Source organism: Centruroides vittatus, unplaced genomic scaffold (genome assembly GCF_030686945.1).
Source record: "Centruroides vittatus isolate TY-2023 unplaced genomic scaffold, ASM3068694v2 contig_958, whole genome shotgun sequence".
NCBI lineage: Eukaryota > Metazoa > Arthropoda > Arachnida > Scorpiones > Buthidae > Centruroides > Centruroides vittatus.
In genome coordinates this window covers 173998-200226 of record NW_027122637.1, presented here as the reverse complement: position 1 = coordinate 200226, position 26229 = coordinate 173998, and the positions used below count along the sequence as shown (strand labels likewise).

General features: G+C 31.5%; 1 protein-coding gene across 1 annotated transcript in view; it reads right to left on the bottom strand.

Moving 5' to 3' along the window:
* dbe (KRR1 small subunit processome component homolog dbe) overlaps window positions 1-26229 on the bottom strand; it is a 51261-nt gene that overhangs the window by 21010 nt on the left and 4022 nt on the right. Inside the window, exons 2-7 of the mRNA XM_067282598.1 lie at window positions 21698-21852; window positions 16790-16924; window positions 10076-10201; window positions 9916-9999; window positions 2812-2868; window positions 1733-1903 (exon numbers count right to left, since the gene is read on the bottom strand). Of these exons, the coding sequence (XP_067138699.1) occupies window positions 1733-1903; window positions 2812-2868; window positions 9916-9999; window positions 10076-10201; window positions 16790-16924; window positions 21698-21852 (728 nt within the window). The remainder of the gene's footprint in view (window positions 1-1732; window positions 1904-2811; window positions 2869-9915; window positions 10000-10075; window positions 10202-16789; window positions 16925-21697; window positions 21853-26229) is intronic.

Below are 26229 nucleotides of genomic sequence, written 5' to 3'. Positions count from 1 at the left end.
GGTGATTAAAGCTTATTCAACGAAAAGTAGTTGTTGACCACCTCCTGGAAGAAAGGATGGTCAATGACTACTAATTAATACCAGTCTACTATTAATATTTGAAAAGTGATCTATATTGGATGGGTTGTGATAGCCCTGCATGTAATTGAAGTTGCTAACCCTAATGTCCAAAAGACTTCATATAAAACTTGTTTAAATTGCTTTTAGATACTATAGAAAATAATTGTTTTTAAGTGATGATAAAGTAGCTTATTTGTTTTTTGAAACCGTGTTTTACTGTTTTATTGAGTGTTGAACACAAGATTGTGTGATTATGGCTTTTTTCCCATCTTTATTCAGTTGATACAGGTACTTCTACTCGTTTCGGGCACGTAGCCCCTGTAATAAAGTGTTTTTCAGTGAAGGGCTTATAAAGTACCTGTTGCAATAATTGTTACATCCAGTGTTATAAATTTTAAAAAACATATGTGGTAAAACCCATTTTAAGAACATTACCAGAATGCCTATAAACTATGTGGGAAGTATGTCCTCATAAATAACAAGTTTATAGAATTGGAAGTTACATTATTTCAATTCAAAAATTTTTCCCTGAAAGGAGTTATATAGATGACTGGCATGATTCTTGATATTGCTAACAGAAAAAGTATGATATACAGGGGCAAGAAACTACTAATTTAAAGCAGAGAACATATATTTTAAATTAAAAACATGATTAAAAATTGCAGCTGGCATTGTGACGATGTCACAATAAAATAATTACTCATTAAATTATATAATTTTGTATGAATTATATTTACTTTATTATTTTTAAAATTTTTTTGCCAGTAGATTGTGCCACATGTAAAGCCAACAAACTGAATGTAGACAGAAGTTAATTGATATATAGAAATCCAAACAATATTTTGGGGTGATTTGTATGACATTATCTAAGTTAGAAGCATGTTTACATAACTGCCAAGTTTTGTAGAAATTGGTCGAACGAACTAAAAGTGTGTAGCTAACAAACAAACAAACATTCTCATTTATGTATAGATTTATTTTATTCTTTCATTTATATTGTATTTTTAGTTATATTTTCCAATCTGTTCCAGTACATATTGAGCATGTACTGTACACCAATTGGTGCTTCAAAAATATTCTACCCTCCAATTTGTATTCAATATTCTGATGTTAAAAATACTGAAGATGACTCATATTGAATCAAAAATATTACAGTAATAAAGAATTATTTAATTTCCTCCAGTAATCCTGATTTAATTCATTTAATATTAAAACATTTCATTATTAGCATATATAGCTTACGCTTTTAAGTAAAAAGGAAATATTATGTTTTTAAAATTTTTATATTATATTGTCAAATGAGAATCACTCTTTTGATTCTCAACGGAGTGACTCTCCACAGTATTGGTTATGCAATGTTTTTACTTTTGTTCAAACAATTTTCCATAGAGTTTATGCTAGATATATGAAAAAAATTATAGTAATAGAATTTCTTAATAAGAAATACAATTAAATAGTATATAATTGACTTTTTCCTATGTTTATACTTTAATAAAACGTTATTCCTTAGCAATTTAAAATAATCTAATAGAAATAAAATATTTTCCTAAAATTTTCATCTAATTATTATTTTGGTGAAAGCATAAGTTAAAATAATGTGTAACAAAACTTGTTTCTAAAATATTAACCAGCAAAATTATTGTCTAATTCTCTAGCATAAATTAATACTGACCTTGCTTTCAGGTTGTGGAGGAGGGAATGGCGTATATGGTTTTTTCTTTTGTTTCTTTTTTGGTTGTTTTCTTTTACTAATATTCTTTGATTTAAATTTTGGAAGAAAACGTTCCCAATTTTCATTTTTAAGTTTTTCATCTTTTGACAATTCTCGTTTAATCATGAGAACCTGAATCAAAAAGTTTTTTTTATAACATTTATACGTAAAGTTCATTAATTAAATATTAAAGACAATTAATTTGAAAATTTAAGAGAAATTACAAAAATATTACAATTTAACATATGTATTTTAGATAAAAATTAATAATTTAGTATAAGAGTAAATAAAGTGAAGCTTGATTCAAGATAATCAATCAATTTCTTATTTAATGTCCATTTTGTGTTCTTTGTTAATTTTATATATTTGTTTATATTTCAATACATCAATAATGATAATTAAATCTTTAAATATTCAAGCTTAAATAGTGAAAAAGAGAGAGTTTAATACTTGAAAAAACAAAAAACATGTTCTTCATTTTTTAAAACAAATTATATTTTCTAATTGTTTTATCATTACAAAAGATTAATAAATTATTTTAAGTTATATCTACAAAAAGCCAGGATAATAAATTTCAAACTTAATTATTTTGAATTTCTTCAAAAACATACATAGTCTCAAAATATCTGAGATATAGAAAAAAAAAAAAAAAAAAATCAATCACAGAGTGTTTGTCAAAATTTATAATAAATATTATAGGCAATATCTACATTTAAGAAATTTGTTAAAATTAATAGTTAGTAGAAAATCAATTTTCATAAGTAAATATTTAAATACTTTATTAATAATGGATATCAAATGGATATGCTGTATGCACAAATGAAATATTGATATTAACTGCTTTTAAACAGTAACTACAGAGAAAATAAGCAGTTAGAAATAGTAGCCATGCTATTATTTGAATAAAACCAGTAAAGAAACTTGTCACTAAATTTTATATATTTTAATGAAAATTATAAAGAATAAAACATTTTTTTAATTTGTATGTTTTCGAAGTTAAAATTTATTAAATATAAATTAATTTTAATAAGTATAATTACCTTTATATTATATATTGGATGAATATTGTTCATTGTGTCAATAACAATTTTCCTGACCTGAAAATTTAATAAATTTTATTTTATATTATAGCATAAGGCATAATGTTGTATCTTTTGAAAATTAAAAAAATATAATAGTATTTAATCAAATTTATTTCCATTTGGATAGAATTAAAAACTATTAAAGTAATATTCAAAAAGTACAGCAAATTATTTTTTAATTGCATTCAAATTTTTATATTTAAAATAATTTACAGTAAAACCTCCATAAACCAGAATTGCACAGTACCAAATATTTTTGTCCAGTTTGGCAGGTTTTCATTTTAAATAGGTTTTTTTTTTAATGTAGAAAAACACTCCATTCTGAAAAATTTTCCCATTTAGGCAGGTTTCCATTTTGTTCAGGTCCTGTTTTAGACAGGTTTTACTGTATATTAAAGTCTATTAAAAATCCATTTATATCTAATTTTTTAAATAAAAATAAACATTAAACAATATTAATAAAATTTCTATAAATTACTAGAAAAATTTAAACCTAAATGAAAAAGCATGCCCTTTATTTCAAGATTTTTATGTTGATAAACAAATCTAAATGTTACAAATAATCTGATATTTTATATACAGTGGGTGATTGGTTAACGAACAAATCGGATAACGAACACTTTCACGAAAGATTTTTATATTCGGACAACGAACACATGTTTGGATAATGAACACCTGACAGAACAAACACAAGAAGCAACGTAAAATAATGAATACTGATTGGTCTTCCCTTGTCTTTGGGCAACAATTCAAAACTTTTCGGAGCGTGGGAGATGTTGACATCAATGCTCAACTCAGTATATACTGATTGGATAGTATTCCACTGAACTTTGAAACTTTTCCTTGTAATTCCAGCCTTTTATTTTTCTGACAGAATTCTTTTATAGTATTCGCAAGACTGTCGGGCAGGCACTCATTAAGTTTTGCATGCGTTTTTATTTTCAAAAGGTGAGAGTATAATAGCAAAGGTTAGAAGGTGGGCAGATGTCTGATGTTGCTGGGCAGTATGGCTTAAACAGGTCTACAGTAGGCTGCAGTTCAATCTTATCTAAGAAAGATACAGTATAATCAAGAAGACTCAAGCTAAAGGAGTAACAAAAATCACATCTGAGAAATAAAGAACATTGAAGAGCTCATAATGGAACCTGAAACGGATCTGACGAAAGAAGAATGCCAAAATCTCTTGAATGAAGAACACCAAGAAACTCAGTGAGATATGTTTTCTTCTGAAAAAGAGAATTAATGCTGATATCTGCTATTAAATATTTTTTTGAAGAAGTGGGATGATGTCAGAATAACGGTCTTAAAATGGCATCCAAACCAGGTATAGGTTAATACGCTTAGGGATCTCTACAATTACAATGCTATTAAATACTTATGAAAAATCTTGAAGAACAGAGAAAAAGAATCGACAGTGGACAGATTCTTTAACTTCGACAAATGAAAAAACATTTCTAATAAAAATGCAAGACTGGTATATATGTATTTTTTTATTACATATAAATAAACATAGTAAGAAAATATATATATTTTATTTTTTGGAGTCTCCAGAACAAATTAATCAAATTTCCATAAAAACCTATGGTAAATTGATAATCGTTTAATGAACAATTCGGAAAGCGAACAAAGTCTTGAACAGATTATGTTTGTTATCCGATCACCCACTGTATTAGATTTTTAAACATAATACAAAAGACATAAATGAAACGTCACTAACTCAACACCGAAGTGCAGTAAATTAACAAGCCTGTTACCGGTGCGTTCTCCCACGACGATGAAAAATGAAAAAATAGTTTGTTACTAATGTTTTCGAACCAAACAGGTTCAAAAACATTAGTAATGAACCTGTTTGGGCTTCCCATCGGGAAGAGGAGTCCTGATGGAAAGCCCCATCTCAGGGGACTTGTGTGAGATGGTGATTAGGCAACTGGAATACAAGGTCCTCCCGTACCACCTTCCCAACATCATTTTGTATAGGAGGTACATCGATGACATTACCATCTTATGGAGGGAAATGCCAGACATCTCAGCCTTTGATGATTCTGTTAATGACAACTCGTATGGCTTGACCCTTGAAATAGATCAAGCGCACCCCACGGTGGTCCATTTCCTCAATATTAACATCAAGATTGAAGGGCTGGCAATCCATACAGAGGTGTATCGTAAACTCAGATCGAAGGGCATGTACTGTACATACCTGTGGGCTCTTGTGACCCACTACAGTATAAAGTTGCAGCCCTTTAACGCCTTAATTAAGAGAGCACACATACACTCATCCAGGCAACAAGCTCTCCAGACTGAGCTGAGGCGTACGCAATGCATCACCAAGGACCATGGATACCACAAGCTCACATGCAGGTTGATCGACAAATCCCACCAATACCAAAATTTCCTGCCCAAGTCCTTTCCCAGGGTGAAGACCGACCCGAGAAGGATAAAATCATTCCAGTCACTTACAACCCTTATCTCAAATTGCTGTATACTGAGATAGCTAAAAAGAGCCACATTCGCATTGCTTACAGAAGATGTGCATCTGTATTTAACATCCTCCGTAACGGAAAGGACAATCCTGACTGGGAAAGACTCCCTGGTGTATACAGCATCCCGATTAAGGATCACAGATGCGATAGAAACCTAGTCTACATAGGCTCTATGAAGCGCTCCTTAGGAGCTCCAGCTAGCTCCAGCTAACCTTTATTGATGCAATAACTCTATCAGTAGTGTGACAGGCGCTTATGGACAAAAATCTATAAATACCGCCAATCACTAGAGAGCACAGGCCCAAGAAGACATAATTGAGAAGCGCATGTTCGAATTTCAAATTGTGTTCCTTTTCTTCGATCTGCATTCCATCAGGAATTCAACATTACCTGAGGAAGAACCTGTTTGGTTCGAAAACGTTAGTAACAAACTATTTCTCGTTTTTGTTGTCATGGGAAAACACACCAGTAACAGGCTTGAAGGTATTGTTAATTTAAAGACATAAATATCAAAAAAATTAAAATTTTTAATGTTCTATATTTATTAGCAATGATTCTTTTTATTTCATAATTTATGAATAAATATAAAATAATTAGTGAATAATTAAAGTTTATGATTATAATAATCTTATTTAAAGTATACACTACAGTAGAATCTAGTTATTGTGAATTTGAGAAGAATCCAAAAATGTTTGTTAAATTGAGGGCCAATTGTAGAGATGAAGTGTAAACTAAGATTGCAGTTTTTAAAACTTATTAAAATCATGACCTATGACAAACTGCAATCCAAGGACAAAATTTCCTGTAAACTGTGGTTTAGACATACCCAGTGGCTGGTTTTGGCTGTGGCTTTCTCTTTTGGAAATGAAAATTGCTATTTTGTTTCCTCCATCATTGCCAAGAAATTTGACTGAGAATAGATATCATTCATGTTTTATATGTTATTAATGTGTGTGTGTGTGTGTGTGTGTGTGAGGAGAGAGAGAGAGAGATGATGAAATGATATTTGTCTAGATAACAATTAAAAGAAACAATAATGCAAGATCTAAATAATATTTTAAGTTTATATTCTAATCAAGACTTTTGAATTTAATATGCATTTTCAAAATCTAAATTTTATTGATTTTGAATCAAAATAAATACAAAATCAAACATTTAACGAGAAAGGGTCAATTATTAAGTTTCTTTCCTGCACCTCTCTTTAAACATTTCTAGATCTGCCATTGTTGAATAGTAGTTATATATTAACTCTGAGACACAAATGTGTTGCTTTTTATTGAAGCTTGTTGAGTGCAGATGGTGAAGCTAATTGAACAATAAATAAATTAGCATAGAAAGACACTGAGTATATAGAAAAATAAAAGACACCTTCTATAAAATATCAATGACAAAAATGATCCAAATCATCATTAATTAAATAGTAACTTTAAAAATTTAAAACAAGCATGAACTAATGTTTTTCTTCCATGTCTGCAAAATATGAATAAAAACAAAATAAAAACAATAATTTATTTTTAAAATTTGCTAGTTGATAAAATATAAATTCTAATCTGTTTCTGATTTTTAAATTATATTTAACTATTTATTGTTTTCCTTGAGCGGGTAGATAATTCTGAATTAATTCGGCAAAAACATCTTTTTCTTCTTTGGTTAAATTCCACACTTTCCTAAGATCCTGTTCTCCTTCACTTTTGTGACATAACAAAACAGTTCATCTGATTGGTTTGCCAACATCTAAAAGCTGAAAGTAATGGTGATATATGTAATAACAAAGTTTTGAAAGCATTCACTTAGATCTTGTTCAAAGATAGATGATTCATATCTTAACAATGAAATTTAAACCCATAAAGTAGTTAAGTTGAAAGCTAGATGTCATTTTTAACATAGATGGAGTTTAGAGAAAATTTTGACTCTGCAAATGGTTCTGAAAGTTTGTTGTAATAAAAACTATATATTTAATTATTATCAAGCAAGTTAAATAGCTAAATATAAAATCCACATATAAAAAAAGTGATGTTATATATATTAATTTTTTTATTTTTAAATTTATTTTATGTAAATAAACTACTGTATTTTATGACATACAAGACACAAGTTTTGTCCAAAGAGAAGACTTTAAAAAAAAACCACCTGCATCTTATATGTGAAGTTGCAATCTATAAGGTTAATGAATTCCCCAAACAGCCTTCAATAGATTACAGATAACCTCTACCTAGCCTAAATGTTAAATAGAAATGTTATTGCTTAATTAAACATATTATTATTATTATTATTATTATTATTATTATTAACCAGAACACAGTAAAACATTTTGAGCTGACTGCCAAAGGCATGGGATAATTTAAATACACTAAAAATTTTTTCTTACTGTATTTTTGCAATTGTCCAGCACATCACCTATCTAGGGAGACCATGAAATCAGATATTTCTGTATGGTAAAAAACAAGCATGCCAGTTTATCCTGGGGAATGCCGACATGTTAGTTTAAGTAAAGTTATACATCCCTCTCTACAGGGTGTGTAAAAAATGAATTAGTTTTCATCCTAAAACTGTGAAACTGCCAACATTACATCAATAACTTTGATATACATTTAATTTTTGCATTTTGTCTTCTTTCTAGCAATGTAAAATACTCGTGGAATGCCAAAAGTTTTTTTTTACAGTAATTTGATCCAAAAATGCAAAAAATAAACACATCAAATTTCAGAAACCTGCTGTTATCTCAACTTATACCCATTAACATCCTCTTTGTGTGAAATTTGAGAGAAAGGTGTTATTTTTAAGGGCAGGGTAGATGGTCAGTGCAGCCCACACTGACTACTACAAATGCCAATAAGCCACTAACTGTTTTATTGTCCTGTAAAGAAAAACTCTCTTCCTGATTTTAGGTCAGTCAAATTATATTATTATTTTATTGTACTCCAAAGAATATTTTCATTAACATTTATTTAACAACTAGTTTTGTTAATCTGATTAATTTTATTTTTTAGTTGCAGTTTAACTGGCATACCAGTAACCTCAAGGTTTCTGGCATGCTGGTCAATTCACAAAAATACAGTAAATATTCTGTGCTGAAATAGGGACACATCCTATATGCTGTAAAATAGGGTAGTTTAGTTCTGATGAAGTCATCAATCTAATTCATATTACTGAATTTTATTCTTCCTACATTTTTGGTTTCCTATATTAGAGAGGACTGACCAGAAAGAGTCCTGCGACATTTCCCTAACCAGGATATTTCTCGGTGCAATTTACTCATGACTTATGTGAAGAATAACTTAAGATAAATATCAAAATTAAAGAGAAGCATAAATGGCATCCATACACCTGTGACTATGACAACTATGGCTCTTGTTGAGTTTAGTACACCTGAAATTTGTTAGTTACTTTCAAGCTTGCCCCCATTCCTTTGGATATAACTGTTTACCAAATGAAAGACAATAGCAAAGAAGGAAAGAAGTTGTGACAAAATTGTTATAGTGAAGTGGAAATTGAAGGAATTCTATTATTGCAAAACTGACAGAAAAGAAACATTATACTAAAAGTTCATTTTAAATACGTTTAACTGAAAAATTTTATTGTGGGTTCCTATGGAGGTTGGGTTGAAAAAAAATCTAAATGTATGTTATTATATAAAGTTTTCTATTTTGAAATTCATTATAATATAGTTGTATTGTATATAAATTTTAATACTGCACTCTTAAAACCTATAACCGGTGTGATAAAAAAAAAAAAAAACAAAGGATGCAGATCACCACAAACATTTTTGAACTGCTGGGAGTTCTTCTTCAGGTGTGAGACTGAATTACTGATGGCACAGAGTAAACCATTAAAGGAAATTCGTATGCCACCAACCCGGACATTGTGGCGGCCTTCCACTAGACGAAACTCATACACACTACGCCACACAACAAACACCTTAATGGCCTATTGCAGATTTGTAGATTTGAATGGCCTCAAGGTGGCTTGAGGCCATTCAAATCTACAAATTGTCCCTCAATGAGAACTGCATCAATTTTAAGGATGAGTTGGTTCTGTCGATAGCATGGCAGACATTGATAGACTCCGACGTTTAAGGTCATGCTAGGTCAACTAGACGAACACACATGTGTCTCATGTAATACCTTATAATTGTTTCTAGAATTTCCTTTAATGGTTCGCTCTGTTCCACCAGTAATTCGAATAGTCTCACACCCAAAGAAGAACTCCCAGCAGTTCGAAAACGTTCGTGGTGATCTGCATCCTTTGTTTATTTTTTTTTTTATCACATTGGTTATAGGTTCTAAGAGTGCAGTATTTTACACATTCCGGTGTTCTACAGTGTAGTGTAGTATAAATTTTAACACCATGTCAAAAGTTTGTTAAAGTAATTTTGTTTATCCCATTAAATTGATGGATTTAAACCTACTTCAGGCAAAATGATTTATGACTGCATCTAATTAAGAATCATTAAAAAAATTTTCATAAACAGTCATATAAAAATTTAATTATTCAGAATACATAATTATAATAATGTTATCTCATAAAATATATAAATACAAATAGAAAGATAACTAGAGACTAAAACAATAAAACATCATACCTGTTGGAGGCCTTTATAAGGTCCTAAGGCTGAAACAGTATTGCCTTGAACTAAAACATAGCAGTTTGTCAGAAGTTCAATAGCCTAAAAATTTTATATGTTTAAAAACCATCTTTCTAAATAGTTCAATTGAAAAAAATTTTATATGAAATGTATATACTTTCAAAGTAGCTCCATTATGACCAATAAGTCTTTGGCGTCGTTTAACAAAGCGTTCTCGTTTCCTCACAAGTGTTCCAATTTTTATAATATCACAACCAATGTCATCTTGAAGAACTTTGATTGCCTAAAAAATTTTTAAATAGAAAATCTAATTAATATAAAGAAATAAAAAATCTAGTTTTATTTGCAACATAAAAGTTTCTAAACTTTTATCTTGCAAATGACTTTTACAAGATATACAGAATGACAAAAATTACTTAGAGAAATAGATATTTCTCTTGTAGACTGTTTAACCTGAAGCTTAAACCCTGAATTATTTTTAAAATTTATATCCAAGATCAACCAAATACAGGGCAGCACACAAAAAAGCAGCTACAGTCTGTAGCTTAACAGAAACACAGAACAATACAGTAATAAACACAGAAGCCAACTGACACTATCACAGTCATAGATGATGTTGAAAATGGTTACATGTCTCGTCTATACGCAGCTTCATATGTCAACTCATGTTTAGAAGCACTTGGTGTAACATAGTGACATCAATGATGACAATTGTGTGACTGATTTTGTTCCTCAGTTCTTGTGTTGTGTAGAATTCATTTCATAAACCTTCTTCTTCAAATGTTTCCAAAGAAAGTAGTTGCATGTTGTCAAATCAGAAGAATGTTCAACACTAAATTTCACTCAACTTATGCTTACTCATTCTACACAATGTACTAGTGCCAAGTGATTCAAACTGGATTGGGCTACTTTTTGTGTGCCACTGTGTTTTAAAATAGATAATAAAAATTTTAAACATCTTTTCAGTAAGAGGAAATAATTAAATAGTGCAACTGTAAATATAAATAGTAAAATTATGGTTTAGAATGACTGAACCTATAGGTTTCATCTTCTACACTCACTTTTTTATTTTCTAATTTTGTTTTGGGTTTTTCCTTCTTTTGAATTTTTACAAGGGTATAAAATTTCTGATACCAAGATACCACTGGGAAAAAGGACAAAATTTATTTGAAGTAATGGAATTGTCACATGACTGCTGTACAAAAGGGATTGTCAATAATTATTTGTTTTGAAATTTATAATTTATGGCTGGTCTTCAAATCATAATGTTTCATTCTAATTTTATATTTTGTTAAAACAAAAAATTCCTAAAGAATTCGTTAGTTTACCTTGGTTGATATATAGTACATAATATCAGATTGATTTCTTAGTTAAGTTTAATTCAAATATGAACTACTATCTCTGTTTCAGGCAGGTTTCAATGTAAAGTTATTATTACTAATTTTTAAAATTTTTATTGTATTCAAAATAACATATTTTTAAATTAAACTATTGAACAATTTTAAACAGTTGATTTGGTTTATTTGTTTACAGCAATGCAACACATGGGCAATCTACCGAGGTGGATGCCTGCTGGGAAGACTTCCTATAAGAAACTGGCCCTATTTAGGTGTTACAAAAGCAAAGAAAACCTGAAAAACTCCACATGGCCAGCTTGTTGGCAAGGCACAAATCCATGACCAACTACCAGTGTTCAGTGGTACACAAAACAGATCTACTTAGCCACTAATGGGCATTTAAACATTTAAACAATTTTAATTATTATTAAAAATAATACTACTGGAAGATGAATGATTATTCAACACCATTAGATTCAACTATCATATATAACTTTAATTTTAAACATATTTTTATTCATCATTTTTCTTTTTTTAATTTTAGGAATAATCTTAAAGCCTGATTATGCATCAATGTTTTCAATATTTTTTCTAAAAACATAGATGTACTGTACAGTAGCCTATAGTTATATCACTCATTCAAAGATATTGTGCATTTTTTCTTTTTTTGGTCTTCCAAATATAAAAGTGCTTTAGCCATTAATTTTAAAATAGTTGCTGTTAAATTCCTACTAGCAAAGAAGTATTACCTTATTCCAATCATTGACTTTAAACTATCATTGTATGAAATACAACCTACAAAAAGCAAGTTTAGCATAGAGACTGGAAATAGACAAAAACAGCTAGCTAGATAAATACACCTGTATATTGGTTGGTTATATTGTGCCATCTGATTGATATACTGCTCATTTCATCTGTTTCCCAACATGAGTAATGCAACATTACTGTAATTATCAAATATTTAAGCATTAAAAATTCCTCAAATATTAAATCAAATTTCTTCAAGTCATTCTTTTGAGGAAGAATGTAAGATGGCTGTATGCAAATCAAAATGGTGGCAGTCCATTTTCTTCTGATAAATGGTTGTCAGATAACTGACTATCTACCAGTAAATTTTTTAAATCAAATTATAAGAAAAAATTATTTTGAAAATTTTGATTTAGTTTCAAGCAAAAATCGATTTTTATCAGGAAGTGTCAAATCACTGCAAATGAATAATGTGGAATATTTCCTTCAGGATATATTCAATTCATTCCAATAATCAAGAAAACTTTCTGAAATCTATTATTTTTGATATAATTTACCATTTAACTTATAAAATTACTCATAACTAAGTTTAAGAATAACAAAGTATTTTCAAGTACATTTAATAAAAATTTTTAGAAATGACTTTCAAAATAGAGGTATGATTACTTAAGGTATTTGGATTTTGTTCAACCATATTTTGCACCACTGCTAGAACAGTAGAAGTTCACTAAACCAGCACTCAACAATCTAAAGTGTCCAGTAATCCAGCATCCCCTGAAAAGCAGCAGATTATCCAGAACTGAACAATAATAATCTGGCATGATAGTATTCAACAAATCAAAATTTGTTTGGACATATGATGCACTGAAGTTCCTGGATTCAAACTAAGGCAAAGGTGGAGGTGCAGCTATGCATGTTGCTACATGTTGAGAAGTCAGTCATGGAATTAAAAGCAATATGACTGACTCAACAATTGGCCAAACAAATATGACCTGCTAGAAAAAATTTTCAATTAATAACAAATATTTTTAAACTTTAATTTTGTCATCCATAAAAATTTATCATGATAAAAATGAATAACTAATTTAAAAATAAAATGAAACTCTAGAGTTGCATATCTTTGTCAGACAAAATCATTGCTAAAATCAGCAGTTATTTATTGTGACATTGTCACAATGCAAGACTACAATTTTTCATTACAATGTTCTCAATTTTTAGTAGTGTCTTGCCTCTGCATACATCATACTTTTCCTGTTAGCAATAGGGTCATGCTGGTCATCTATCTAACTCCATTCAGGGAATAAGTTTTGAATTAAAATAATGTGACTTCCAGTTTGCACAGGAAGTTTGTATATAGGTAATCTAAGCCTCTGCCCCTAAGATTTCCATATTTGGTCTCAACTTTCATCTATCTAACTCCATTCTTGAGATTAAAGGACAGACAGACAACAGTCAGATGGATGACAATGGAAATTAACAGGCATATTTTTTCACTCTGTATTGTGTACAGGTATTCTTGGCTAAAACAAAGGAAATGTGTCAGTCTTTCAACAAATAACAACACCTTTCTTCCTCTTCACCCTCCTCACCAACTTCTACATAACCATCAACTCTCTAAAGTTACAGGTAAAGTGAGAATAAATTTGCCTTTATTTCATTTATTTATTGTATTCTGTTTTTTATGATTTATGCATGCTAAGATTGTAAACTTCTTGTTAATTCTAATTAAATCCTTTTATAAGTGTGTTTTTGGGGATCTGGAATGGATTAATCTAATTTACATTATTCCTTGTGGGAAAAATTCATTCAGTACTTGAACAGATCAATATTCTACAGCCTTCTGAAACAAATTAAGTTTGAGTTCTGAAGTACTATGGTACTTTGGTTACATAGAGTTAAATTTTATTACTTATTATTTTTATTACTACAATGTACTTTAGTTGGTAAAATTATTAATATTACTACCCATTTACTTTTGATGTTTTTTAAAATATAATTATTACCTCTTGAAATATATCACTTGAAACTGTTTTGTTACAGATTATTCTACTAAGAATCTTTCATCATCATTTAAAAGACATTTTTTACAAATCAAGGCAAAGATACACAGATGAAACAAAATTAGTTTCATTAAGAGAAAACCAAAAGGAAACAATGAAATTTGTTGACACTGCAACAGAATTAACCATTCAATGTATATCGCTGCCAACCAGGGCTGTGGAGTCGGAGTCGGAGTCGTGGGGTTTTGGTATTTTAGTCGGAGTCGGAGTCGTCAAAAATCCCCCCGACTCCGACTCCTTTTTACTTTCCCAACTTGTTATGTATATAAAAAACGAAAAAGTATTTCAATCGTGTCACATTTGACTCTCTGAGTTTTTTGCAAATCTATATGTTTGGAGAGCTCTCAAACCCAAAAAAATGCCAAATAAAGGGAAAAATTCGCGCGTCCACGTGCGTATGTTGGTGTCTAATTTGTTTAATTTCTTTATTCTGTTCCGAACTATTAAACAATATCTCAAAATGAGTAAAGTTTAAGAAACAAAGTTTGGCACAATAGCTTGTGTATAAAGGGCATTAATGCTATTAAATTTTGGTTCTTTATTAAAGGTCAACAGGGTAGAGACATAGAAAGGGTCGTGTGTCATATCTCCAGTGTGGTCGGACTTAATGAATATTTTACTCGTTATTAGCATTCACAATCTTATAATATAATCGAGATGGGTTAATAATAATAGTAATACTGTAATAATAAATAATGATAGGCTCAGAGTTCAAACAGTTAAAAGTTGAAATTTGGTACACAGTTTGGATGCATCATAAGAATGTACACTAAGAAGGGATTTTTCAAAATTCCTCTTGTGGGGGAAAGAGGGAGAGGGTTAAGCATTACCCCGAAGAACTCTGTTTCTACCGTACTATTTTAGATGCGGTATTTTGCATTTTTGTGAAAAATCGAACATACTCTTAGACCCATCTAAAAATTCTCTAATTAGTCTCAGAAGAGAAAACCTAATTCTTGCACCTAGTGGAAACGGGTAAAATCAGCTATAATCTGAATATCTTAATCTTTGTTATTGTTACTTTTCACGTGAGCATCATCTGGCTCATCTGCTAGTTTTTATTTTTTTAATTTTTTTATAAAACTTGTCTCTACCTTCAAAATTAAGCCTGAGTTCTAATATGAGAACAAACAGAAAAGGAAATCTTACAAAATTTGAAGATGATATTTATTATGCACTGAAAAAAATAAATCACATTGACCACTCTTCAAGTTTGGATGTTAAAACAGCAATACTGCACTATCCAGACATTATCCAAAATACAACATTGATTGTCACAGCATTGCCTCCAACCAAGTTTCGGTACAGCGTTTATTTTCCGCTCTTAAAATTATTAAATATGATTTAAGAACTTCAGTGAATGCTGACTTAATAGAAGTGATTTTTTTTTGTAAGGAGTAATTCAGATTTATAACAGAGATGAAAAATAATAAATTAATCAACATGGCAAAATAAGCAACCTCTTTTTTACCAGTCTAAATGTTATATTTCTCATTCTTGACTTAGTTTGATGTATCTGTATACTTATATATTACCCAATATACTCGTATATTATGTACTGTACAACATTTTTATTAAACTAATTTGTTTGTATAAGGATGTATTTACTATTTTTATTTATACATGCTTACCAAATACCAATGCCATTATCAAACAAGTCAATAAATGTGAACTTATATATTCAGTAGATGTGTCAAATTTTAATGTTTAATTAATTTTTAAAAATCGTTTTATTTTGTATTTTTTAAAAAATAATCAGAATCGTCATCATTATTACATTCCCGGCTGTTATACAGTACAGGCCTATAACAAAGGAAAAGAATGACAATCAGTCAAAAAATGATTTTCTCAGATTTTTACGCTTTTGGACTCGGAAACCCTCGAAACGGAGAGAAGTGCAAAAGCACTCAGGGTTTTTCCTGTACGCACGGATATTAGAATGTGTACCAACCGATTTAGTTCAACCATTTTTAAGCTTAATAACTTCTGTGTTAAACCATCCAACTCCGATTCAAAATTGTGCCTCCCATACAGTCTAACATTCGTACATACAGGAAAAAAACCGAATCTTTTGCATATCTCGACATTTCAAGGTGCCCCGAGTCCAAAAATGCAAAAATTTGGAGTGGGATCATGTTTTGAACGATTGCTACACTTTTCCTCTGTTATATATAACAACAGAAAAGTAAAAATTATTGCATTGACTCATTACTTAGAGGCATATTTTAGCTTTGGAATAAAAAATTTCTACGTTCTATCTTTATTAGAACTATATTTATTGATGCTAATATTCTGAGGTCATGTGATGTCAGAATTTTCGGGCCTACTTTGTTAACAAGTCCACTCCTGGTCAGAGTCGGATTCAAATCGTAAGAAAAAGTCAGAGTCGAAGTCGGATTTAATGCATGGCTTTATTAGTTGACAGCCCTGCAGCCAACTAATAAAGCCATGCATTATGTAGTTTTTCAATGTTTTCTTAAGATAACCCTAGGTACATTAGTTATTAATAGAGAGGTACTAGATGATATAAACCAGTTTTTATATCATCTAGTTCATATTTTATCATTAAACTGATATGTGAGATCTACATAGTTTACACTAATTGATTTATTTATGTATTTCATATGAACGGATGCATTCTTGTCACATTTCATATACTATTTCATTAACTTATTTATGATGAACAAACTTCAGAAAATCAATTTAATTAAATTATAAATTTGAAACCTGTTCATATGGTACACTTCTTGCCAACAATTTGATCATATCTCTTGCTTTGATAATAATGTAAGGATCCCATGTTTTATTTGTTGCCGTTACTGTCATACTTCCTTCTACTACATCGAGCTCAGCATATATGCCCTGTAATTAAAAAAAAAAAAAATGTGCCAGTTTTAATTATCAAATAAATTCAAGTATAATGATAAATATTAGAGAATTTATCTAATTATAAAGTAACTTATATAGAATTATATATATTAATAAATTTTCTTAATAATGATTACTCAAATTTTGTATTGTAGATAGCAATATCACCAATTATAAAATATTACTCATATAATGATTAAAAAATTTAGTTTATAAAAATTTAGAAAAAGAATCATATTGAAAAGAAATTTAAATCAGTAATTTTTATTTTACAGATCATGTTATGAAATGTTTCAAGCCAGCCAAAATCAGATATTTTAACACACAAACATTAAAGCTCATTTTGTATTTCTCCCCAAAGACAACATATGTATTTCTAATTTTAATACTTTAAAAACAATTTTTGAAAATTAAAATAAATTAAATTAGGATTACATTTTTTTTTATTATATTATTTCAGTGTGTCCACCAGGATATATACCAGGGGTGGGCAAGCAAGAGTTCAGTGGGAGCCGAAATGTAGGTTTTGCAAAATGCATGGAAGCCACAGTTCTGTACTGTTGTGGTGGATAGTATGGTAAGGCGCGCGATTTTATTATATAATATAAAATAAATATTGAATTTTTTTAATAAGCATATTTTCACAAAATTATAAAAATAAAATTGTATAAATAATAATAAAAAACAGAAATTAACACTTTCAGCAAGAGCCGCATGTAACTCAAAAAGAGCCTCATGCGGCTCTCAGAGCCACATTTGCCCATGTCTGATATATACCCTGATGGATGCGCATTATAAATCATTCATTGAAATTTCTTTTATATTACAAATATATCATTTTTTTACAATGATTTAAAATTTATAAAATAAAGTAACCATAATTTTATAGCATATAACAGAGATCATACATATTTTTTTGGCTCAAATAAATCTTTCAAATGAAGAATCCAATGACTTGCAATCTATAGCAGATCCAGAGAAAAGTGACAGAAGGAGCATCATATTACAAATATTGGGTTGATGCATAAGTTCGTAGTGTTTGTTTTTGGCACGGCAACACTGTGGTGTTGAGAGTTGTTTATCATTTGTCATGACAATATTATGCTTGTGACTATACCTTGCATTTTGCAGGGTTGAAGAAAATTAGTGCTACTTGTGAGCTAAAGATGGAGTGTCGAGTGGAAAAAACAAATACTTCCAACATATTCTTCTGTTTGAGTTTAACAGTGGAGTAAAAACAGCAGAGGTGATTTGAAAAATTTGTACTGTTATAAGAATGCCATTGGGAAAAGTACAGTAAGAAAATGGATTTGTTGTTTCAAAGAAAGACACTTTGACATGATCAATTCTCCACATTCAGGAAGACCATCAGGCTTTGATGAAGACAATTTAAATGCTTTACTCATTGATTATCCATGCCAGTCAACATGAGAATTGGCAAATGTTATGAACTGAGACCAGTCAACCATCAGGCAACATTTGCATTCCGTGGACAAAGTTCAAAACTTGGGTGTATGGATACCACACACTTTAAGTGAAAACAACAGAAATCAGCAGGTAGCCACCTGTGTTTCTTTGCTTGCTTATCATCATTTAGCTTCTGAATAACATCAATCATTCCTGTCCAGAACTGACTGGTGACGAGAAATAGTGCCTTTATGCCTAAAGCCCTGGTCACACTATGCCATTTCCAGCCACGCGGGCGACTGCAATCGCGACGGCTGTTTCCATTAACTAGTAATCCCCATTGAAAACAGGTGCGACAGCAACTGCAACTAGAAACAAAAAGTTTGTTCTGCTCGCGCCGATTGCAAACGCGCATCCAATCAGCAAATGCCTTTGTGCCACATCATACGGTGACAACATTGAAAATAGTTCGTCCTCATGACGGATAGTTAGAGGATTTATACTTTTACAGAATCAAGATTGATCAAGCTTATTCAGGCTCACAAATACCTGTGTGATTTTAATTCCGCGTTTTATCAAAGGTTTTATCTTTTTGTGTATTCTCGCCAGCTATATCAAAATAATTGCCTTTTTTTTAATTTTATTCATTCAAGAAAAGGAACTGCTTACCATTTTAATAAGAAAAGTGGCTAAAATTCCATAAATACTATGAAGTAGAACGTAAAATGTCGGTAAACTCACGAAAGTAGTCAAAAACAAGCTACTGTAATTTTATTGGTTTATTATAGGGTCATGTGTTTCCGAGTTGCAATGTCAACGAACAATGTGTGACCACGAGAAGACACGCGTGACTCGTGCTTGTTGCAGTTGCGGTTGCCTGCGCGGATGGAAATCGCATTGTGTGACCAGGGCTTAACATCAATAAAAAGAAAGGAATGGCTGCACCTTAACAAAACAGCAACTTACAATACAAAAGCTAGTGCTCATTTGTAGAAGATAGTGTTGTATCTGGTGGGACACAGAAAGCATCGTGTACTATGAACTGCTCACATTTATTGCCAATAACTTGGATGTGTAATAATCTGGGGGGTCACTATGTGTGAGTATGCCCTTTCCTGGCATCGGGATGGTTAGGCCCACCCATACTGTCACTGGATGGCTTGGAAAGGTTATATTATTAGAAGAGCGAGCAATCGGAAGATCTCAGTCCTCAATCAGCTATTTCTCTCGTGTCCTAACTCGCAAGTATTAATTTCTAATCTTAATGCATTGAATAGGAGGATGTCGTTCAAGTGGGGAGGGATTAGTGTGTTCATTGATAGGTGGAAAACTATGAGATCAAAACCCATTAAACAAAAGAATAAGTTTATTAGTATACAAAATAAAAGAGTACAAATGGATTAATATAATTAAGCTACAGGTCGGACTAACAATAAATCCAAGAAGATAAGACTATCAAGTTTCTAACTACTTAATTCTATTCGACTGAGAGAGAGAGTTCACACCAAATCTAAGTAGAATACCTCCTTTCATGTAGACTGTTGTCTTCCTGTAGTTGATTAGATGTCAACATAGAGGTCAGGGAGTTCCTCAATGGAGTTGGTCTTGGGAGGAGGGACAGACAAGCTTCGGTCCACTAGCTCTAAGGTTGAAGTCTGCTAACTTCTAGGGAAGTGTCCGCCCTGAGACAGGTGTGTTAGCCCCTTATATCCTTAAATTCCATCCACTTGGGGTTTAGGATTTTTATCATATTACAGGATACACTAATGAGTTGAGCTACCAGATGTTCGACAAAAATTGTGATAACATCCCACCAAAGTCAATAGTCGAAAAAGAAAGGTTTATTTTCCTTTTCTCATCCTTTCCCACAAAATTACAAAAATGTAGTGTTTTTTTACACAAAACAATATTTTAGTTTTTGAATTTTTAAATAAAATTATTCTGTCTCCAGAATCTCATAGATGCCTCGTGGCTGCAATTCAAAAAAAATGACAGGGAAGACTGCATTACAATAATGCACAGCCAGACCCCACTAACATGGCTAAAGCAGCTATCCAGAAGCTTGGTTGGGAGGTTATTCCACATCTCTGTTAATCTCTTGATCTTGCACCCTCAGATTTCCACCTCTTTTTGCACTCTATCCAACAATCTTCAAGGAAACTACTTTGATAAAGAAAATGTGCTTCAAACTTGCAGACTTGAGGATGTCTTTAATGCCAAACCAGCAGATTTCTTCACACATGGAATCAAAAAACTGCCCCAGTATTGGAAGACAATCATAGATAATACAGGAAAATATATTACTGATTAGTTTCTGTTTTCTATTCATCTCAAATAAATATCAAATAAAAACTTTTGCCGAGGCAAAAAATGCTATAAACTTAAGCATCAACCCAATACATTGCTATCTTATATTCTATAAAAATGTTCATTTCTCCATATGGACTAAATTGCCAATTTAAAAAACTAATCATATACATATTTTTAAGTTTGGTTATATAAAAGCATTTGTGGAATATTAAACAACTAGTATACATTCTCTGAAAAATGTCAGGGAGAATACATGCCCTAGTACTTCTACTCTGCATTGATGCCTGCTTGTATCATGAGTCATACATTCTCTTATAAATATAACATTATAAAAATCAATGCTGAAGTTATGGCCAGAAGCTCATCTGTGCCAACTGGAAACTCACCAGTACACCTTAGAGACACCAATGTTAGCCTGACATTATTCTGTTCCAGAGTATGAAGCCCCAGTATGGAAATGATCTTCTCATGCCAGGAAACAGAAGCCAGTCATGAATAACGTCTGCTGTATAATCAGTGGCCATTTAAAACCAACTGCTAATTCAATTTCTACATCATGAGTAAAATTGCCCCTTCATATGTTAGATGAGCTATTGCTAGTTATTTTGTACTCTTCTAATTAATAAATCCAATAATATATACCCTTTCATTAATCTTGACCAAGAGCTATTCATGATCTGAATGGGGGTTTGGAGTGTTTAATAAGAGCCCTTGCCAAAAACCTGCAATATGCTTAAGATTCTGCTGAATTCATATAATTGGTAATGTACCTTTCACATACTAATACAAACTCATCTTTGCCACTGCAGATCACAGCAGCATGACTAAGATTTGTGAAATGTACTATATATTATTTTGTATATAAAACTATAAAGTTCAAACAAAGAATTTCATTTACTTATCTAATGGTTAATCAAATTAGTTCATTCAAATTAATAAGATATACAATTAAGTTATCTGTTTTAGATTGGTTTAAAAATTTAAATCTTAAACAAACAAGCAAATAAATTAAAATATATATGCTATCCAACAAAATATGAAAATGCTTACATGATCAGATAAAGTATGTTTTACCAAAGGCCAACATTCTCTAAGATATTTTTCCCTGTATTTGGGAAATAATGTAGCAAAAGAACTCTCACACAATAGACCAGTTGGATTATCATCTTTAGAAAATGATGGGATATTCATTTTCCATGCATCATCTGTAAAAAAGTAATTTTATGTTAAAGAAAAACTTTTTAAAAATAATTTTGAGATTTAATTATCAAAACCTTTGATTTTAAACAATAAATAAACTAGAAGATTTTTAAAAAATTGTAGTTGGCATATATTTTATAATACTATAATCATACCATCTGAGATAATGAAAGTAGCATTGTATATACATAATAAAAGAAGCAATTTTTATTTATTAAAATAGAAGTTATGTTTGCTGAGATGGATATCCATAAATATTCTTGCAAGTATAATGGTATGAGTTATAACATTCAGTGAATTACAAAAGACAACCTTAAATTAAATCAGTTAAAACTTTATATTAGAAAGTAATGTTTTTGGCCTTGTAAACAGCCATCTTCAGGTTCCAAAGATAAACTAATATGATATACAACTTTTAGAATACATGAGCCTGTGCTTACAAAATATATACAATTATATAACATAATTATTAAAAAGTAAAATAATATTTGTCTGTATATAGAACATTAATCTATTCTAATGCTTGCCTGTTTTTTAGCTTCTATCTTTATTTCTATCAATCACTGTAAATGCATTTCGGGAATTTGGCTAGAGCTATTTGGGTAAAGTTTATAACTTCATTCATTTGAATTACAATTATATAAATCATATTAATGATGGACCAATTATCAAGTTAGCCAATTAACACTAAATGATTAATTGGAATTGTATAATTGTTTAACCAGATGGTTAATCATTAACTAATTGTTGTCAGGTATTTTTTAAAATATAAAATTTCAATTTTTTTAATTTTAGTTTTTATACAGTCTTTTTCAGTTTTCTTTAGTTTCTACTAATTAAAAATAAAAATATTTATTTTATTATTTATTTACAGTTTAAAGTTGTATGAAAATATTGAAAAATAAACTACATAAGTTGTCCTTGATCTAGTTGGGTTACCATTATAAATTTTAACAGTATGTTTTTATATTCACATAAAAAAATCAGAGTCTCTTTTGATTAGCATCCTGTCCACATTACATTCTAGCAGCTTGCTTTATATGTAAGTTGCTAAGAAGTGCATGATTGGCTATGTAACTGATTTAAAACTGATACAATTGGCACGTAAATAGCCTAATAACTACATTCACTGGTTAAATGAAATGCTTAAAGTAAAAAAGCTCAGGCACTATGCACTCTCTCTCCTCCGTTCCCTTAATATCTCCTATTCTCGAGTGACCAATATAACTAACTTCATCTATCCAAAATAGCTAGGGTTGCCAACCATCTGGTTTTGAACCAAATTGTCTTGATCATGGGTCTTTTCACTGTCCAATTGAGAGGTCAAACCAAATCCTGGACAATTTCATATGAATAATGTACTTTGCTAGTTTTCTAATATGGAAACTTAGTTTATTGTCGTAATTTTGATTATACTATTTCTGTCTTAACTCTGATTCAAGATATGGTTTTGTTATCTTTGTTAATGTAGAATGGGGATTACATACTGACTTGGATATTCTATACTGATGTCATTCTAAGCAAATAGGTACAATGACAAATATTCCTGGTTGTCACATTTTTCAGTAAGATATAAACTCTGAATGTGGAATTTGCCAACCCTAGAATTATACCCCCTGTACGAACAAATAAGTTAATGAAACCATACCTGTACATGCGACCCTTGGCAAGATATTTGCCTCCAAAGATCAGTTTCTACTGTAAACCACATCCTGCTTATTCTCCATATTCCAAGTTTGTCAGGGTTCACTCTTGCTCACCATGACAATGGTCTGCATGTAGTCATGCACTTTGGTGTGAGCGACAGCAAACACCTCAGCGCCCATGTGGGGCTAGCCCCCCACCCCCTAAAAGTATATAACATCAAGTACTCCACGAATAGTCAATTGGCTACTCAAAGCCAGCATAGTCATGCAGGCTAAACAGTTAAATGTGATAGTCTCAGTGGAGCAATGCAACTCCCAATCACGTGTGACTTCAAAGTAAGCCGATTTCAGGGGACTGTATCTTGTGAAGGGTCACATGTAGAGATATGGTTTCTTTGACTTTTTTGCCCTATAGGTATGGTCTACAGCTCTGATATTCAAAGTCCCAACCGTCTCATTTAGAGTTGTAATAATACTCTTTTTTTCCACTATTAATTGGTAAATTAATTGGAAAAATGACATTCTTCCAATCACAATTACTTCTGCAAATGACATTCTTTAGAGTGTAATGTAATTAACAAAACAATTGGCAATGTAGTAACTATCTGCTTGTTTAAAGTTGAAAAATTTCTTTCAAAAATAGGCAAATGATGCTGAGAATTAATCTATCAGGTATGATAATTGGCCATGAATGAGACTGAAACTTATTCCTTAACACTTTCCAGACTAGGAGTGCTAATACAGGGTGGGCCATTTAAAAATTAAATAACTTTTTTGCTATTATTATATTATATTATATTATATTTTTTTCAGATTTTTAAAATACAGAATTCAGAAATAAATTATGGGTAAATTAATGCCAGAACAATGTGCAGCTGTTAAAGCAAATTTTTGGAGAAACAATAATTTCCAGAAATGTGGAGTTTCATTGGCCTGATCTGTTCTCCTGATCTGATGGCCCCAGATTTCTTTTTATAGGGATATTTGAAACAGTGAGTGTCTATTAATAAGCCCCAAACTCTTGCTGAGTTGAAGGACAATATTCGTCAAAAAATTCGAATGATAAACAGAGTCACTTTGCAAACAGTTATGGATAGTGTCATAGAAAGAGCTCGCCTTTGTGAAGAGGAAAACGGGGTTCATTTAAAATTGTTTAGGTCAAAAAAATCTCCAAGATGTGTACATTATAATGTTAAAAAGAAACTTATAAAATAATTAAAAGTAAAAAAGTTATTTCATTTTTAAATGGTAAAGTGACTTTTGGCCCACCCTGTATTTTGGGTTTTATTTCTTTGTACTTTTGTTAACATAAAATAATTAACAGACTAGTCCTTAAAAAGATATGTTTTAAATAAAATGATGATAATAACAGAATCCTGGAAGGTTACTCGAGCTAAACAGGAAGGTAGCGCTGTATCAGAAAATTCTACAAAGAAGCCTTTCAGAACGATATCGGAAAAAATTGAGGTGGATTATTGGTAAACAGAAGCCTATGAAACCATTACAGAATCTCTCGCTGGTAGGCTGGGACAATATTTTCCCCCCAACGTACCTTACTCGTGCACTAAAACACGGACCCCTGTATGCACCTGGAGATCATATCATACAACCTGAAAAAGTTATGCCTGACGTGGAACACCTGATCACTGGGCTCCCAGACGTCCAAAAGGAATATTACAGATGGAAAGTGGTGATCAAGATAAGCGAAAACAACAGGAGAAGGCAAGATGACGGGTTCTGGAGCCTTATACATGCATCCAGGAAATGGTTAAGGCAACAAAACAATGTTATCCTCAGAGCTGACAAAAGCAAGTCCCTGGTACTAACGAAGAGATACACATACGAGACTATGATGCAACGATACATTGATGACACTGACTGTGAAAACGCGGATGATGGATACCTCCAAAGGCTGCAGGCAAGGGTGAAGCGCTTCACACAAACCAAGTTAGCTGGAGAGTGGGGCTTGCGTAGGGCGGTTGTGGCATCCCCCGACGTGCCAAGGTTGTTCGCCTTTGCCAAAACTCATAAGGACCCACCCTCTCTCAGACCAGTCCTAGATAAGGCCAGATCCCCCACCAGGGCTTTGGAATCTGCCATACACAAACTGGTGTGTGACCAAATGAAGGCGTACCCTTGGGCTATCAGGAACCCGATCGAACTGGTGGAGTCCTTGAGGTTTCTCAACACTACCGAATCAGCTTGTATCACCGTTCTTGATTTTGTATCACTGTTCCCGTCCATCAAAATACAACCGTGTTTTTGCGAGATCAGGGATGTATTACTAGCCCGACCCCATGCCTATCCACACCGCAGGCAGAATTGGCGCACATCCTCTGTTACTCATCTTTTTTCCGGTTCAATAACAAAACATACGTACAAAAACGAGGTGTCCCCATGGGCAGCCCACTATCGGGTGACTTATGCGAACTAGTGATCAGGAGACTTGAACAACAAATCATCCCTTCATTCCTTACCAACATCCTCCTCTTCAGGAGGTATGTAGATGACATCCTTATCATATGGAAGGCAGAACTGGACATCAATAGGCTTATTAACACAATGAACAGCAACGGGTATGGGCTAAGCGTTAAATTGGAACAAAAAAGCAACATCTCCACGCATTTCCTCAACTTGGACATTCAAATAAGGGACAATAAGACCACCCATAGGGTATTTTACAAAAAATGCCATGTACCTCTGTTCATCCCAGCTTTCTCTGAGGATCCATATTCG